Source organism: Acartia tonsa, chromosome 9 (genome assembly GCF_053477335.1).
Source record: "Acartia tonsa isolate MP-2025a chromosome 9, ASM5347733v1, whole genome shotgun sequence".
In the NCBI taxonomy this organism is placed as follows: domain Eukaryota; kingdom Metazoa; phylum Arthropoda; class Copepoda; order Calanoida; family Acartiidae; genus Acartia; species Acartia tonsa.
In genome coordinates this window covers 34,964,114-34,983,405 of record NC_137268.1, presented here as the reverse complement: position 1 = coordinate 34,983,405, position 19,292 = coordinate 34,964,114, and the positions used below count along the sequence as shown (strand labels likewise).

General features: G+C 31.0%; 2 protein-coding genes across 7 annotated transcripts in view; both read right to left on the bottom strand.

The window, feature by feature from the left end:
• LOC145327655 (protein zer-1 homolog) overlaps window positions 1-19,292 on the bottom strand; it is a 350,140-nt gene that overhangs the window by 295,643 nt on the left and 35,205 nt on the right. The window lies entirely within an intron of this gene.
• Window positions 221-17,977, bottom strand: LOC145327848 (uncharacterized). The gene is made up of 5 exons (XM_080171388.1): window positions 17,898-17,977; window positions 17,570-17,640; window positions 16,062-16,098; window positions 14,510-14,578; window positions 221-1,544 (listed from the first exon to the last, which is right to left on the bottom strand). Exons 1-5 carry the CDS (start codon window positions 17,946-17,948, stop codon window positions 1,470-1,472), a joined length of 303 nt encoding a protein of 100 aa, XP_080027514.1. The 5' UTR covers window positions 17,949-17,977; the 3' UTR covers window positions 221-1,469.

The window sequence follows — 19,292 nt, the reverse complement described above, 5'->3', positions numbered from 1 at the left end:
ATAATAAAGTCGCGGCCTCTATTTAATTTTTTGTATTTCTATTCTGGGGGCTGTTAACACCCTTCCCCAAAATTAACTTAGTTTTAAACCTTTAAAGGACCTACTAACAATGAGAAGCTCCATTGAAAAGGGAACCATATTATTTCGTCGGGACAGACAGAAACAAACTAACACACACACATTCTGTTACTTTACCATAAGGGTAATAAAACATAAACAATTTAAGTTATACATTTATTTATAATTTACATTGATTTTTTAAATTCCATATTATTTTAATAAGCTTATAAAATAATGATTATGAATGATATATGAAGAAAAAACGTGAGTAGCGTGCAACAGTTTATATGAAATTAGCAAATAATTTTTAAGAAATGTTTAATACTACAAAATTTAAGATAAAATAGTTATCAAAATAAGAACAACTATATATTTAGCGTAGCAATAACAAGCTAACAAATATGTTATATCAATAAAGTGAACAATAATCTGTTATACAGTAATATAAGTTGTAAAATCTTTAGGTTATAGCATATCAGCGTGACATGCGTCTTTGCCATGTATAATTGTATGAAAATTTAATCTTGAATCAAACTTTGCATTAACTATAAATATAAATAAATTAAAGATAAGGGAAGGTCACAATAGTTCATGTTAGGTTATATTGAGTACTGTATAGCCCCGCAGGGTAGGAGTATCGCAGGTATAGGCTCTTCAGGGTTATGGCATACCACAGGGTCGTATAGTCATATGAACCCCCAAATTTAAATTATTTAAATTATCAAAAGGGATGAGGGTTTGGTGCTCAATAGCCATTTTAAGGGAAAGCGCAAACATTAGTTATAGAGTAACAATAGAAATAGAAGAGTAGAAGAATATTCTGAACCCTTTTTTCGTCAAATCTAAGAGAGAACATTCCTAGCAGACAAAAGTATTGTTTTCTTTCGACTCAAGCTGATGTGGATTCTTTAAAAATGATAGACTCGCTATTCGATAGTGAGGCAAAATTATTTTTGTGAAAAATCATCCAAAAGCACATTAAAAATCTACAAAAATTAAACAAAATCATATGTTAATAACCCTCTTACGATTTTATTTCATTTTTGTAAATTTTTTTATTCGATTTTGGAGGATTTTTCACAAAAATAATTTTGCCTCACCAGCGAGTTGCCAGCCTAACTTTTTTTTTAAGAATCCAACTTTGTTTCAAGCTTTCAAATTGTAAACGAAATTTTTGGGCAATTAATTCTGATTCCGCCAAGCTTTCTACTAAGAAAATATACTGTTAACAGCTGACTTTTATGTATGTATGAAATGAAAAAAAACATGCCTTCGTAGAAAATGTGTACATAATTTCAACCAATGAGATCCAATGTAAATTCCGATGCGATTCTCCTATTGGCTCAATCAGACATTCCCTCTCTTTCTTAGTACCTTTATTAGAGTAACTACTCACTTACGAATTATTTTTATTTCTTTCCAATGAGCTGTGCAAATGCTTCATAATCAATTAATCCATCCTCAGTAATGTTACACGATGCTATCTGAAAAATAAATAATTTTAGAATTTCAAAGATTTTTAAAAAATGTTTATAATTTCTGGACGTACGGACATTCTGAAAATGATTATAGAGTTGCTACTCTTTAAATTGTACCTTATTACTAAAGGAATTACCATGTAAAGTTTGAAATCGATAGGACAATTCTAGCATGCCTAAATTAACGAAAAAAGCTATCCGTCTTAGACGGACGGACCGACCCTTATTATAGAAAAGCTTCGCTTTTAATAAGACAATGGACGATAAATTTATGTACATCCCAATAGTTACCCCTTCTGCAGATTATAATTTATGATTGAAAAGCTTTGACGATACTAGTTTGGAACAAACCAATCAAATAACCAAAGTTTTTGAAGCAACGAATAAGTTAACGTATATAAAACTGTGGGATTATAGTCCTATATAATAAGCCATGCCTCTCAGGACATAAGTGAGGTATGTCAGTATGTCCGTCCAAACCATTTACTGTATTCTGAACTAGTGGCTACGCCCCTAGAGGCCTCTAGGGGCACTTGAGGAGAGAGTCGAATTTAAAAATTAAATTTCTTATTTTAGATTTTAAAAGAGAAAGTAAAAAAAAATTATGGGGGGGGGCGAAAAAAAAAATTTTCTGGGGGGGTGCCCCCCCCCCCACCTTATTTTCAATTTAGTTAAAAAAATTCATTTTTGGGGGGGTTGGGAGTGTCCCACACCCCAAGAAAATAGTTATGAACCTTCCCGGGACCTATGAGAAGCTACCCTGTTAAGGAGAACCCAATCGGTTCAGCGGTTAGCGAGATCCTTCGGTACAAACATACAAACACACAAATACACAGACACACATCCTGATATTTTATTATAAGGATTAAAGTTTTCAATATTTGAAAAAAAATAGGTTTCGTGGTTTTTCATTTTATAAAAGTTTACAATAATAACTTAAGCAAATGTGGTTAACATATGGAAACAAGGATAACAACATCCATAAAAGCGAAGTACTGAAACGGTAGGACAAACGGACATTAACACTTGTATAGTGTCTAAACTGAATAATCAGAATATAAAAGTATAAGATTCGAAGCAAAATTTTAAGTAAATTTGTTGAATAACTGCTTGATACAGGATAATGTTTATGGACATACTTACATCTTTAGGACTTTATTATAGAGTTGCTTTGCTTAAAATATTGTTCATTGTTGTCCCAGAAATCAATATACCAAAAATCAGATCAAACGGATAATTAGATCACATATAAATTTGTTGTTAAAAAGAAGAAAAATCAACATGTTTAAAATGGACGTACGGACATTCTGGTAATGATTATAGAGTTGCTACGCTTTCTAAGTGGTTACTAACTACTACAGGAATCACCATGCAAAGTTTAAAATCGATAAGACAATTCTAACATGCCAAATTAACGAAAAAAGCTATCTATCTCGGACGGACGGACGGACGGACCGACCCTTATTAAAGAAAAGCTTCGCTTTTAATAAGACAATGGACGATGAATTTATGTACATCCCAATAGTTACCCCTTCTGCAGATTATAATTATTGATTGAAAAGCTTTGACAATACTAGTTTGAAAGTTTTCGAAGCAACGAATAAGATAACGTATATAAAACTGTGGGAACCAGTGTAATTTATAGTCCCATATAATAAGCCATGCCTCCTAGGACATAAGTAAGGTATGTCAGTATGTCCGTCCAAACCATTCACTGTATCCTGAATTAAAGTTTTCAATATTTGAAAAAAATAGGTTTCGTGGTTTTTCATTTTATAAAAGTTACAATAATAACTTAAGCAAATGTGGTAAACATATGGAAAAAAAAACTAGATTTAATTGATGATCTTCCACGTAATTGGTTGACATAAAATTAGATTATTTAACCATATTGCATTATGTTAAACTAGTTGATTCGACCCAAGTCTCTGGAGGCTCCTATTAATTTTTAAAAAGTGTAATGAAATAAAAAAAAAACGTTCTAAAAATGAAGATAGGAACAAAAGGAATATCTATAATACAAAGTAGCTTGTTGTCTGTCCGTCCGTCCGTCCGTCCGTCTGTCCCTTAAGATCACGGTAACCACTGAATCGATTGGATTCTACTCTTCAGGAAATATACCTACCGGTCCTGTGGTGGTTTTAAGCTATTTTCTTGAAACCCCCTGAAAATTAAAATCCCCCCCCCAAAAAAAAACATTTTTTTTTTATATTTTAAAATTTTTTTCTTTTTTAAACTTTTTTTATCAAATTCAAGAAGTTTTGAAACCTTCCTTCTCCTGTAGGGGCGAAGCCCCAAAAAGGCTAATGGCAAAGAAATATTTAAAAACATTAAGGAAGAGAAAAACTTTGAAGGTTATTAAAAATATAAATCAATATAAAAAAAAGATATAAAAAGTTATAAAGAGTTATTATATAAAAAATGTAAAAAAATTTTTTTTTTTAATTTTCCCCTGAAACTTTAGGGAAAAGGGCAAAGCCGCTAGTTCTCTATAAAGCAAAACCTTGTCGACGTACATCCTACTACTATGTATTACAGATTATTGTTAGACATGCATAATACCAATCTAATATATTTATTTACCTGATATGGCATACAATAGGCAATACTATACTATATTCTTAAATCTACCCAATAACGCCATCCTCATAATGTAATTCTATATTGATATGATAATCAGCAAAACTTCATTGTGGCAGTACAGTGTTTATTTTATATGAACTTAATTCTTTAGTACTACTCAAAGAGAGGGGGACAATGAGATGTTTATTACACTAGTCCCCAAAGTTGTATAATAATGTTTTCTTATTCAATTTTAGGGACTTGATTGGTTGATTCATTAAGTTTCAACCACTAATTTTAATGAACTGAATTAATAATTTTGTGTATCATCATTGGGAATGTACATTAATTTATCGGCCATTGTCTTATATCTTTAGATCCCTTAGAACTTATCCTTTTCATATTTCTTATCAACCAAATGCAGAATAAAATTTATGAGAAATTGTGTTCAATATTTGAATGGTTAAAATGGTTTGAACTTGTATCTAATTTTGTCCTATTCATATCTCACTCTACCAATATTTGATGTTGCATCAATTAAACTGAAAAAGGAGGTTTGAAAAAAAGGAATATTTTTTTGTGTAGTCGTATTAATACATTTTCCTATAAAATAAAGTAGTCAGATTTTTTCGTTTGTCCGTTTCAAGATCTTCAACAAAGCCGTATGGTTTTTGTATTAGAAAAGCATCACATATGTTTTAGGTCTCAGGCTATTCTTTTAGAAATTTTATCAATTGTACTATCAAACGTTAATATCTCAAACGTTTTTGGTACGTTTGAGTTTTAATTAATAAAAACTTATATTGTTTATTTCTATTAAATGTTTTAAATTTTGCAAGATTATACAATTTTGAGAAGTATAAAGTATAAAATTTTGAATATATGAAAAGTTTTTGAAAAGTTTAAGCTTACCAATTTATGCCCTTCATAACTTTAAACGATAGATTCGCAATAACTTGGCACAACTTGGGCTAAACTTTTTAAAGAATAAAAAATATACATTTATTCAAATGGTTTTCTGTTTATAAAATATGAAGAGAAAAAATTTATTTCCACTTTAAATATAATCATCTTGGACAAATAGAAATTAGATAAAAATATGGGACTTTTACATAAAGGGCCGGTTGAACACTGAAAAGTCCTATCCAATTATTTTTTAAATAAATGGAAAATAAGAAGTGGTTAGATGTTTCTTATGCGTGAACAGAGGTGAATTCCTAAAAAAAAATTTGGCTCACTGCCTCACTAAAATGGTGAGGCAAATCCCCTCTAAATTTTAGTGAGGCAAAGAATTTTTAGCGAGGCAAAAGTTTTTTAAGAATCCATCTCAGGATTATTAATAGGGGGCAATTTTTTCACGCCCCTTAAATCTTAGGTTTCGACTTTTCCTTTAAATCCGTTCTTGGCTGTTTTAGGGGGTGTAGACCCTTGTTAAGGGAGTGTATCCACCATCCTTAATTTTGCCAATAATAATTATGGAACAAGGATGACAACATCCATAAAAGCAAAGCTTTGAAACGGTTGGACAAACGGACATTAACAATTGTATGGTGTCAGAACTAAATAATTAGAATATAAATTAATAATAGACAAAGCAAAATTGTGAGTAAATTTGTTGAAAAACTTTTTGATACAGGATAATGTTTATGGACATACTTTTATTTTAGGACTTGATTATAGAGTTGCTTTGCTTTGCTTTGTTGTCCCAGGAATCAGTATACCAAAAATCAGAACAATCGGATAATTAGATCACATAAAAAATTTTTGTTAAAAAAGTAAAAAATCAACATGTTTAAAATGGACGTGCGGATTATAGGTAATGATTATAGAGTTGCTACGCTTTCTATATCGTACCTAACTACTACAGGAATCACAATGCAAAGTTTGAAATCGATAGGATAATTCTAACACGCATAAATTAACAAAAAAAACTAACTGTATCGGACGGACGTACGGACTAATTAAAGCCAATATTTGACGAAGTTAAGGAAGTTAATTTGCTAAATATGAATCAAATGCTATTATAATATCAAACTGTATTTAAATATTTTTTGTCTCAAAAGAGGACGTAATTGTTGTAAGAGATATCGTAATGTAAGTTTTATGGCCACTTTAGAACTCAGAGCTGCGATTTCTACTTGGAGGTGGAGTTACCTTCTTACAAAATACCACCCCTTGACCTTAATTAAGCTAAATGAACAAGAGTAGCATATCGGTTTAGCGGTTAGCGAGATCATAAGCTACGGACACACAAATAAGTCCCTCCAAGGAGGGAGGGAGGGGAAAATGGTTTGTAAATAATAGATGAGACAATGAAAATCGTGTTGTTGTTATCTTTTATTTGTTTTGTTGCAAATTTTAATAAACATTAAACATGTCCTGTAATTAGTTGACCAAAACTTTGAGGACTTTCATTATATTTTGATTAGCAAATTTAATTTTGAAAGGGGTATTCTGTTTTAAGTGTACATAAATTCATCGTCCATTGTCTTATCCTTGAAGGTCCCTGACAGTTCTAAATATTCAGAAATGATATTCGTAAAATCTCCCTTATAGATCTATATGTAACACTAAAATGTAATAACAAAATATAAATTTTACAATGTAACTACATATATTATATTATATTATGGGATAGAGGGATAAATATAAATATTATCCACAAAAAAAAAATTTAATCCAAAGATAAGTTGAAATCAGTTGTAAAAACTTAAAAACTGCGTAAAAATAGTCCGACCATCATCGATGTTTTAAAATAAAAAAAAATAAATGACCAATTTGGCAGGAATAAGGTATAACCAACAAGCAAAATAAATCTAAAATAATATTTGGGGGGCAAATGGAGAGGTCGTCAATTTTACGATGTGTTGCCCCCCCACGACAGCTGAAAAACACGTATAGGTTTCATGATTTTCTTCCGAATTAATTTCGTTATTGTCATGAGCTGCCAATTTGGGGGTTTAATTTATTTTAATTTGGTATAATAACAGATTATTACTTGTCCCTATTTCTCTGACTACTCTACACTACTTGTAACATCAAAAAGGATATTCAAATATAGAAATTCTAATACTTTTATCTGGATTATGAAGTAGAAAATTGAATCGGAGTGTATTATATCGTCCCTACCAAAACAGTAGCCTAACTCAACGTTCTATAACATAAACTAATCTTCCTAGATTTTAGTTAAACAAGGATGACAACGTCCATAAAAGCAAAGCTCTTAAACGGTAGGACAAACGAACATTAAAACTTGTAGAGTGTCACAACTGAATAGTTAGAATATAAATGTATAGAAGTAGAAACAAAATTGTATGTAAATTTGTTGAAAAACCGTTTAAATACAGGACAATGATTTAAGGACATACTTACATTTTTGGACTTGATTATAGAGATGCCTCGCGTATAACACAAGGTTGGACCCTCAGATGTAAAAACTTTATTTTAGTGTTTGGCCAAAATGACTTAGCAATTGTATCTGTAAGTACGTCTAATAACACCCTTTGCTATTTTTAAAATCCTAGAAAATTTTTTTTGCAAGAAAATTGCATAAATTCGCAACCTTTTCTAGAACCACTACATAACTCGAGTTTTAAAACTTTTTATATAAATCCTTTTTACAAAAAATATCAATAATTACTTAAAATTAAACCTGAAAGAAAAAAAATCTCATTACACGTGTTAATTTGCATGTTTTAGGTCTTTTTTTGAGGAAAGTATAACTTCCACATTTTTGACAATAATTATATTTTTTTAACATTTCAAAGTAAAATATAATAAAACTTAAACGATTTTTCTTGAATTATCAGTTGAAAATTTCATCAAACATGCAATTTAAGTGATGAAAATTTAATAAAATCATTTTTTGAATGTTTAGAATTACCAATTTTCTACATTTAAAACAAAATGTTAACAAAATTTAAAAACATTTTAACATATAACTTCAAAAATCAATAACATTTTATAAAAAGATGTTTCAAAAAATAAATCATTAAAAGGTATTAAAATGCATTTGAAATTACTTAAAATTAAAACGAGAACATCTTTTTACACTGTATTCTGTGTGATAGAGTTTAAATGACATGATTAGTGAATAAAATATTTCCTAAACTCATTAAGCCCTTTTGTGACTATTTAAAAATAATTTATTTTGTTTTATATTGTTTTTTTATTCAAATATTTGACAAAATTTTCCCTACGTCAATAAAATAAAGTCAGTTTTTTACTGTTTCCAGGTTTTTCTTTATAATTATAACAATTAAATATAATATAAATCTTCATTATCTTTTATTTGAATTATCATACACATTAAAATGTAAAGTATAAGCTAGAATAGCACTTTTTTCAACGAATATTTTAATGACATTATATCAAAATAATTCCTCTTAAATATCACACAACATATGATTGGGAAGTATAGCCATTTCTTTGAGGTATAATATTTACAAAAATACCATTAATTCTGTTTTTATCAGAAGTTAAAAAAATTGAACAATTCTAAAACAATGGTTGGCTGTCTAGATATTGAGTACACTAAGACTACGGCTCTGTTCTATTGAAATAACGTTGCAAAAAGAGGGGTTCTGAAAGTAATCTACTTAATTTTTTTTAAAGAACCAACAAGTACTGTCAGTATCTTTTTCTTGTAATCTAGCAGACAATCAAATCATAACACAATTTTCATGATAAAATATTCAGGTTTCTACTTCACATTTTAAAAAATATACTGATCAATAAAATGTTCAAAATTTTACTTTGTACCAATTGAAAAAATATGTTGTAATTCTTATTTTAAAGTTACATTTTTATCCCTGACAAAATCATAGACGACTTTTAAAGGCATCTTATCTAAACTTTTTGAAGAAAAACTTTAAAACGTTAATTAAGTATGAAAACTATTTTCTTCGATTTTTCTGAAGTTATTATGGCATTCTATGGGTTTTTTATTATCATTTACTTATATCGAAAGTGCCAAACATTGTACCCAAACTTATTCATTTAATAAAAAACCAACCGTGAACACTTTGTTGTCCTAGAAATCAGTATTATAAAAATCAGATCAATCAGATGATTGTATCACATTAAAATATGTTGTTAAAACAGATAAAAATCAACATGTTTAGAATATTTGGGAACGATTATACAGTTGCCAAGCTTTCTAAATCGGGCGTTATCCTCTTAGAAAATTTTTTATCAATTTTGAAAATTTGAGTAATTTGACAGATGTCTGGATAGAACGCTTCCGGAGGAAAAGATTTGGACAAGGCAAAAAGGCTCGCTTAAATTTAATTCAATAACGTGTCCGTGCTGTGGGGAAGCCGAGCGACAGATGTCTTGGTAGAACGTCGCCGGAGGAAAAGATTTGGACAAGGCAAAAAGGCAAGCTTAAATTTAATTCAATAACACGTTATTGAATTAAATTTAAGCTTGCCTTTTTGCCTTGTCCAAAACTTGATGTCAGGGTACTCTAATTTTCTAAATTTCAAAAACTATTTTAGGTTAGGTTAGGTTAGGTTATAGGCTAGGGAGCCGAGCGCTGCGGCCACAGATGTTCGTTGTCTGGGGTACTTTAATTTTCTAAATTTCAAAAAACTATTTTAGGTTAGGTTAGGTTATAGGCTAGGGAGCCGAGCGCTGCGGCCACAGATGTTCGTTGTCGGGGGTACTTTAATTTTCTAAATTTCAAAAAACTATTTTAGGTTAGGTTAGGTTATAGGCTAGGGAGCCGAGCGCTGCGGCTCCCTTCGTAAATCTTCCTGGCATTAACCTGTTATAATTGAATACAAATATAATCTTGTTTATTTAATTCATAGATAATTTCAAGTCCATGTTATATGCAGTATTCGTATTCGTTGGCTTGACAACTTTGAGGACTTTTATTGAACTTTAATTAGTTGATTCATTAAGTTGGGTGTCCAAACGATTCTTTCACTAATTGTGTATATTATCATTGGGGATGAACATCAATTTATCGGCCACTCTCTTATCCCTTTAGATCCCTTATGTTATATATCTCGAAATGGGTTAATTGATTTCAATTTCAGTTCTTTACTATTGCAACATTTACTTAACCTTATTGAAATGCAAGGCTTGGCAGCCCTAGCTTTTTTTGCCTTCTTTTAGATATTAAAGTAAACACTAGAGGGAAAAGGGGTTGAATAACTGCATTCTTCTATCCCAATGAGCTTGTGCCAACTCTCAATTTGGTCTTTGAAGATCATTCAATGGTGTCAGAAATATTAACACAGCCAAGTAGCAGAAAACTATTTGCAAGCAGACGAAAAAGGTCATTGGAAAAGGGGAGGAGGTAGTTATCTGTATGTATATCTATACTATAGATATGTTCTTTAAATCCTAAAATATGCATTGTTTTCACACCAAAACTTTCTTATTTATTAAATGAATATACACTGCAACTTTTTGGAAGTTGTTAAAACATATAAATTCGTAGCAATTAAAATATCGCCGTTAAAATAATCCCATGTAGACTGCGTCTGCAGATCCATATAGAAATGCAAAAAGATCTATGTCATTTAAGTTCAAGTTCATAGATTAAATCTTTTTTATAGCAAAGCTTCTTCATGATCTATATGTGTTGGTGCGTTTAAAAGCAGAGAGAGAGGGAGGAAATGGGCTGGTTTTTATACTAGTCCCAAAGTTTTATAATAATGTTTTTTTTTCTTGAATTTTGATTGGTTAATCTAATAAGCTATGAGTTCAAACGTTTCAACCACTAATTTTATATTTTGCGTATCATCATTGGGGATGTACATCAATTTATCGGGCATTGTCTTTTCCCTTTAGATCCCTGATTCAAAAGTCAATGAGTTAACCCTTACTTATATTATGTACATCTTTTTAATGTTCTATAATACTTGTTTGTTAGAAAACTCTTTTCCTTCTGACATAAATTTCCTTGTTTAAGTGCAATAATTGGATTGAAATTGATCCAAAATAAATTTCAGTAATCGCTTATGTAAGATACGATTCATTTCTATCATTATGTACATTTTTGTTGCAAAACTTTTATGCACAATACTTTTGTTATGTGTTGGTTTTGTCTTTGCTTTCAAAGTATTCTTGAAATAGTAGAATAGACATAATATGTCTATATGGTCTATCTGATCCCCATTTTTCGTCATACTTAAAAAGAGAATTTTTAGCAGACAACAAATTTTGTTACTTTTTTATATACTTTGCCCCAAGAGGTAATTTTAAAAAAGGGTGGGATTTTTTTTGAGGGGCGGGCTTGTGGGTGTTACACCACCAAGAAAAAAGTCTAACACCACCACAGGACCAGTAGGTATATTCCCTGAAGAGTAGAGCCCAATCGGTTCAGGGGTTACCGAGATCTTATGTTGACGGACAAACATTAAGCTACTTTGTATTATAGATACGAGATCTCAGTAGTAAGAAAATTTTACTCATTTAAATAGAAAAAAAATGTTAAGGATAATCAAGTTAAGAAAATTTATTTTTGTTCGTAAAAAAGGTTTAATTTTTTTAATTAAAAAAAACTCAATAGAACCTACTCAAAGAAATGAAATTTAATTTTGTTATGGATTCTAATTTTAGGAAAATTTTACTTTGAAATATAAAAGCTTCATGGAAACATAATGTTTTCTAATTCTAGCTTTTATATTAAAAGGACAAACTTATAGTTAAATTATAATTATTTTGATTTCATAATAAAACTATAAATAAACTAAAATGATTATAAAAAATCAAACAGGTAATAAAAAATTATTCGAACACCTTTATTTTATTATAACACTAGTTGCTGAGCCCCTAGTATCTAGGAGCTCTATAATCAACGGGGAAGGAGAATTTAAAATTATGATGACCTAGAATTTGATGGACACACAAAAGAATCTAGCAAAAAAATATTGCTAGTCCAACATGTTGAGCTTCAGAGCCCTAATCTGCAGATATTAAACTGAAAAGTTATAAGATTAAAACCAGTTTTATTAGAACCGAGGGGCCAATGACCAGAGCCAACAAAACTGGTATTGATTTTATGATTTTTTTTAAAATTCGCTGAAAAGTGCCTGCAATACAATGAAATACATGATTTTAGTATGGCCGGTTCTGTCGGATATTAATCAGTTTCGAAGCCATACTGAGAAGTAACAGAGCGTCTTTTTAACTATAAAATATAAATATATTTTGTATGCCTGTCATATTTTGACAGCAATTACATTTTAGAACGATGTAGATGACATGTATTTTGAGTTTTGTATGTTTTGATTGTATTTATCCTATTATATAAAGGAGTAAGATTTTTTTGTCTGTAGCGAAGGATTTCGTAAACCGTATAATGTTTCGTATGGACTGGTATGTTTCTCCTTTACAGTAAATCTTCTTATAATATTTTTTGGTTAACAGATGATCTTCACATAGATTAAATAGAAAACATTTTACTTGCCCCTAGAGGCCTCTAGGGGGCGTAGCCGCTAGTAATGTCAAATAGTGTTTAGTAGTAAGGTTTTTTGTATGTATCTTAAGATTTTGTTCGCTACTGAACTGATTGAGTTCTCCGTTTTTGGGAAGCCTCATATAGGCCCCGAGATGGTTTTAGGCCAACTTAATTTTAGATTTTAGTTTTGGTATGGTTTTGCATTCCCTTCTTTAGATGCTAGGGGCGCAGCCGCTGATATAACATAATTTAATGGCCTTAGGATGATTGTCTGTCTTTCTGTTCCGAAAAATTTTGCTAATCACTGAACGATATTCTGATACCTTTACTGTCCACATAAGCTGGTTTCTAACTATTTTGTTGAGGGTATTTCAATTCTTCTGTATAAATCATCTAACCAACAAATATTCTTTTTCTTGTCCCTAATGAAGGCTCTGACCCTTTAGATCTCTTATACCTCTTAGATAACCTAATCTGGTCTAAAAATTAGTTCAACAAAATTTGTTTTTCTCCATTTGTATCTTACGGGACATGCTGGTTTTTCTTCAAGCAAAATATATGATTTACAGAGTCTGTATAAAAATGTAAAATTATCCTAATCATTCCACTTTATGCCTTCAAAGAAATACATAAACACTTTTTCTTAGATCAAAGACAACCCATTTATGATTCTGCTAAGCGCTCTAACACTTTCATGTAAATACATTTACTTTTTAGTTGTGAAGCTACTCTTTATGTTTTGTTTGGTAAAATGCAGGGATGTTAAGGGATAAGACAATGAAAACCCCCTGTACATCAAAATTATGGGTGGAAAAATTTTGTCACTGATGACCCATTCCAAAATTAATGAAAGTACCTAAAGCTTTTAAGCCAACGAATGAGAGATTTTGAAACAAGTACAATTTACACTTAAATGATGATAGTATCTTTTTGTGACTGCTTTTATGTTCAATAAGATCTCATTAAACTATGTACAGCCTGATCCAAAAATTTAAGGATTTAAAAAATTCAAATTAATGAATATGACATATTTAGTGATTTATCTACAATGCCTGCAAAACAAAAATGCTAGTCTTATGGCAGAAGTTACTAGCTTGCTAAAGCTGCAATTCTTATGAATTAGCTGTGTTAAGAACACAGTAATAGTGTCTGACTAATTATGACGTAACAAAAAAAATTAGCCAATGAGAGGCCGTTATTGACCAATGGTAAAATTTATAGTGGCCTCTCATTGGCTATTTTTTTTTTGTTACGTCATAATTAGTCAGACACTATTACTGTGTTCCTGTGTTAAGCCCTAGGAAAATGGGGATATATGTTACTTCTTTTAGCCTACCTATTCTATTAGCGTCATAATAAAAAATAAAATGATAAAGGGGAAAGAAACCTCCTAGAAAAGAGATGGGGTATAAGGTAATTCCTGACGTCAATTGAATAGGTAGGCCAAAAGAAGTAACATATATCCAAATTTTACTAGGGCACCATAGACTGCTACCTTATGAACATAATTGCCCTTGTTCTCCATATCTGTAGCTAATTCTAACAAGAGTATGAAAAGAGGAAAAATTAGCATAATCTATCCTCTGTTGAAAGGGTTGATTGGGGATGGGTAATAAAGTTCTCAAAAAAAAATTAGCTAAAGATTTTATCTAATTCCAGATGCGCGTCAAATAGAACGAAGGCACGATCTCAGTATAAATTTGCCACAAAAAGTTTTTTATCATTTAGATTTTAAAGAATTAGGTTTTCGCTTCATCAAAATTCAAAAATTCAAGTAAAATGATTGAAAATTAAGCAAAAAATGATTTATGTGTTATTTAAACATCCAAATACAAAAAAAAAATATTTTGATTTAACTTTTTGGGAGTAATGCTAAAAATCAAACTTTTTCTTATTTGATTTTTTTAAAAAAATTTGTCTATAATGTTCTACCAATTTACAATTAGAAATCTTAACTCTATTCCAGGGTTGGATAATTAAATGCAAAATTTACCATTTCATTGAATTCTGGTTGAGAAATTTTCTCTCCTTGGCTCATCATTATTCTCTTCAGCTCCTCTATCTTAAGAATATAGGAAAGTTGTCGCGAGCTACTTGGTGGGATGAGTCAATTCATAAATAAAAATAAAATTATCATAAACTAACAAATTTTTTCTCGAAGGCTCCTGACTATTCTCTTTAGCTCCTCTATCTAAAGAATATAGGAAAGTTGTCATTAGCAACTTGGTGGGTTTAGTAAATTCATAAATAAAAATGAAATTTTTATAAACTAACAAAATTTCTCGATGGCTCATGACTATTCTCTTCAGCTCCTCTATCTAAAGAATATAGGAAAGTTGTCACGAGCTACTTGGTGGGTTGAGTTAATTCATAAATAATTTCTACCAAAACGTTTTCTCTGTAACTGATCATAATCCTCTACAGCTCTTCTATCTAAAGAAATAATCAAGGTGTCGCGAGCTACTTGGGGAGTTCAGTAAATTCATAAATAAAAATGAAATTATTATACACTAAAAAAAATTTTCTCGATGGCTCCTGACTATTCTCTTCAGTTCCTCTATCTAAAGAATATAAGACATTTGTCGTTAGCTACCTGAGCTGTTGGGTTTAGGAAATTCATGAAGAAAAAATAAAATAATTGTAAACTAACTACATTTCTCATTGGTTAATAACTATTCTCTTAAGCTCCTCTAAATAAAGAATTTAGGAAAGTTTTTGAAGGCTACTTGGTGGGTTGGGTAAGTTCATAAAAAGATTACAAACTAACAAAATTTCTCCATGGCCCATGACTACTCTCTTCAGCTCCTCTATATAAAGAATATAAGAAAGTTGTCTTGAGCTACTTGGTGGGTTTAGTAAATTAATAAAAGAATTAAATAATTCTAAACAAACTAAATTTCTCTTTGACAAAACTATTCTTTTCATCTCCCCATCTAAAGAATATAAGAAAGATATAATAAATTCTATAATGTTTATAATAATTGGGTTTACAAAACCCACCATTAGATATCACCAGTGTTGATAAAAATCTATTGAAAGGAATCCATATCATTAGAGCTTAATAGAAAGCTACTTCACAAAGATGATTCAATATTCACTCTGCAAAAACCTTTTCAACATAAATTTTACATTTTCTGAGGAAATTGTGGAGAAAATATTCAACAATTGATGAATGGATGGATATTAAGATAAAATTCATTAAAAGATGAGAAATTTTTAGAATTATTCAATTATTTACATTTAGCTATCTAATAATAACAAGTATACTAATTGTTTGTCGATACAGGGAATCTTCAAAAAAAAATTTCAATGAATTTTGGCCAAGAAAATCACTTATACCTGACATCATTAAAGTGATAATAGTTATTTCTCGCATCGTATTATAAACAGCTTTCCGCTAGCTTTCCGATATAGAATGTATAGCCCGTGCCTTCGGCACCTCGTGGCTAAAAAAAACTTGTTTTAATCTTATGATTGTACATTCTTATATTCGTAGCTAATAATTATAAGCTGCATCGCTTTATACAATCTGTATAAAAACTTACCAACACTCTTTCTTCAGATACATGTATTCCCAAAGCCCTGAAATTAAATCATTACAAAGAATTTGAAGAGGTAGTCAGTCTGTATGTCACTCTGTCTGTCACTCTGTCTGTCACTCTGTCTGTCATTCTGTCTGTCACTTTGTCTGTCACTTTGTCTGTCACTCTGTCTGTCACTCTGTCTGTCAGTCTGTCTGTCACTCTGTCTGTCATTCTGTCTTTCATTCTGTCTGTCACTCTGTCTGTTACTCTGTCTGTCACTCTGTCTGTCATTCTGTCTGTCACTCTGTCTGTCAATTTTTCTGTCACTTTGTCAGTCACTTTTTCTGTCACTCTGTCTATCACTCTGTCACTCTGTCTGTCACTCTGTCTGTCAGTCTGTATGTCAGTCTGTCTGTCACTCTGTCTGTCATTCTGTCTGTCACTCTGTCTGTCACTCTGTCTGTCACTCTGTCTGTCACTTTGTCTGTCACTCTGTCTGTCACTCTGTCTGTTACTCTGTCTGTCACTCTGTCTGTCATTCTGTCTGTCACTCTGTCTGTCAATTTTTCTGTCACTTTGTCAGTCACTTTTTCTGTCACTCTGTCTGTCTGTCACTCTGTCTGTCACTCTGTCTGTCAGTCTGTATGTCAGTCTGTCTGTCACTCTGTCTGTCATTCTGTCTGTCACTCTGTCTGTCACTCTGTCTGTCACTCTGTCTGTCACTTTGTCTGTCACTCTGACTGTCACTCTGTCTGTCACTTTGTCTGTCACTCTGTCTGTCACTCTGTCTATCACTCTGTCTGTCACTTTGTCTGTCACTCTGACTGTCACTCTGTCTGTCACTTTGTCTGTCACTCTGTCTGTCACTCTGTCTATCACTCTGTCTGTCACTCTGTCTGTCACTCTGTCTATCACTCTGTCTGTCCCTCTGTCTGTCACTCTGTCTGTCACTCTGTCTGTCACTCTGTCTGTCACTATGTCTGTCACTCTGTCTGTAACTCTATCTATCTGACCATGTCTCTATTTATATGTCTAACTTTCGTTCTGTTTGTCTGTCTATTTGTGATATTTAGCTGTCTGTCTATCTGTCTAAATGACTTTCTGTCTATATGATCTATAGAATTGTGTCAAATTGGTTTGTTATTTTTTTTAATGCATTCAGCCAATAATTTAACATTTGATTGACAATAAATACCTAAGAACTTAATACATTTTATATATAATACTAGCGGCTACGCCCCTAAAGGATTCTAGGGACGCTATGTGAATGTGAGGTAGGGTAAGTCAAACCTCTACTTAAAATTTTAGTTTTTTTTGTAGTGGGGGGTAATTTTGTCTAGAGATGATTTTCTTGGGATGGTGGAGATACCCTCTCCAAAAATAGTTATAAACCTTCCCTGTACCTAAAAGAAGCTTGACTGTGATTGAGAACCATTTCGGTTCAGCGGTTGGCGAGATCCTTCGTTACATACAAAAAAGCTTACTACTTTATATAATAGGATAAGGTTATAATTATGGAGAAAAGCCACCTCAAAATAAGATGCAGCTGTCCTTCCATAACTTCACCGTCCGCATCCTTATCAAACAGATTAAATGCTTCCTAGAAAAAGAACAAGTACAAATATAAACATATCAGCATGGCAATAATTACATTTCATTTTAGAAGTTATTAAACAAAATTTAATAGACGTTATATGCTTGAACCGGTGAAAAATTTGGTGGTAAGAAGAATAGCAAAATTAAAAAGAGAAACAGTTGTAGTTCAAAATCGTTCCTTTTTTGGATCCTAGTACGTTAAAGAGTAGGTATAAGGTGGGTAAATCTTGTAATTGTAAGAACTATTGGAAAGAATATCACCTTGAACTCATTGATTTGTTTATCAGTAAACTGGTCTGCTAGGCTTGGCATTGTAGGTCTGGATATGAAAATATATCTAGAAAAAAAAACAGTTATACCAGCTAATAGCTCCTAATAAAAATGACGTCATACCATACAAATGATCGATGATATAGGCCAATATACATTTTACAATTGGTCAATTACAAAGAATACTGGCCAATCATTGGTAATTTGTTGTATGACGTCATTTTAATGCTGCTTCAAGCTGGTTCATTTGGGGATAAGACAATGAACAAAAAAATTATGTACATCCCCAATGATGATAAACAAAATAAATCCTTCTGTAGATCGTAATTATTGGTGAGACGTTTGAATACTACAAAAAAAATCAAGATTTAATATAAAAAAAAGTCCACACGAACGTTCTTAAATACTCTAGATACTAGTATAGATACTGTTTTAAGAAAAATTGTGCTTGTACTTTTAACGAAACAATCTTTGAATGACCGTCAGATGGTTGTACGGACGGACATACCCGAGTGATAAGTTAGTTGTACTACTATTTCAATATAATTCAATAACTATTAAATTACTGAAGAAAAATCAATTTACTTTTTCAATTACAAAGCTGAAATAATTATTGATAGTTTTGATGTGAAAATTATACGACGAATAAACAATGTTTCTTCAATTGTAAAAAAAACCGTTTGATGACTTTTTACCAAAGGGATAGTTTCACAAAGTGCATTTTAAAAAAAATAGTGAACTGTAAGTTTTTTCTATTTTAAATAACGTAGTAGTGCATAATATAAAGTTATTGATTAAAATCAAAATATTTGACCAGGGATTTTCCTTAAAAAATGAGTTTTTCATTTTTATTTTCAACTTCATTGCATGTTATATATGGCAAAAACTTTTTTGTCATAAATACAACTTTAGATAGCATTTACTAGTTAATAGAACTTCAAACTTTTTATACAACAAAATACACATAACAACAAAGAATGACCAATAAAATACTTAGTATATTACTTAGAGTAGTGATCTTTTTATATGTCTTAGTAGAATATATTAGGCATTAGATAGATATGATTGTGATAAAGAATTTTAACATTGACCTGACCAAACTTTTTTTTATTTGACAATATCTAAAAAAGTTAGTGATTTGCAACATAAATTACATGAGAATGGTTTATATATATATATATATGTATATGTTGTATGGTTAGTTGGTATTTCCGCGTGAGATAATGTGTATTATGTAAGTAAACCGGACGGTTTTCTTTATTTTTTAAAAAAGAATCTATAGAAAACCTGTCCTATAATGTCCTGTCCTGAACCGGACGTTATTTTTTTTGTTTTTCAAGTAACTTGTCCTAAGGGGAACCCCTGTTCAATTTTTTTATAACTCTT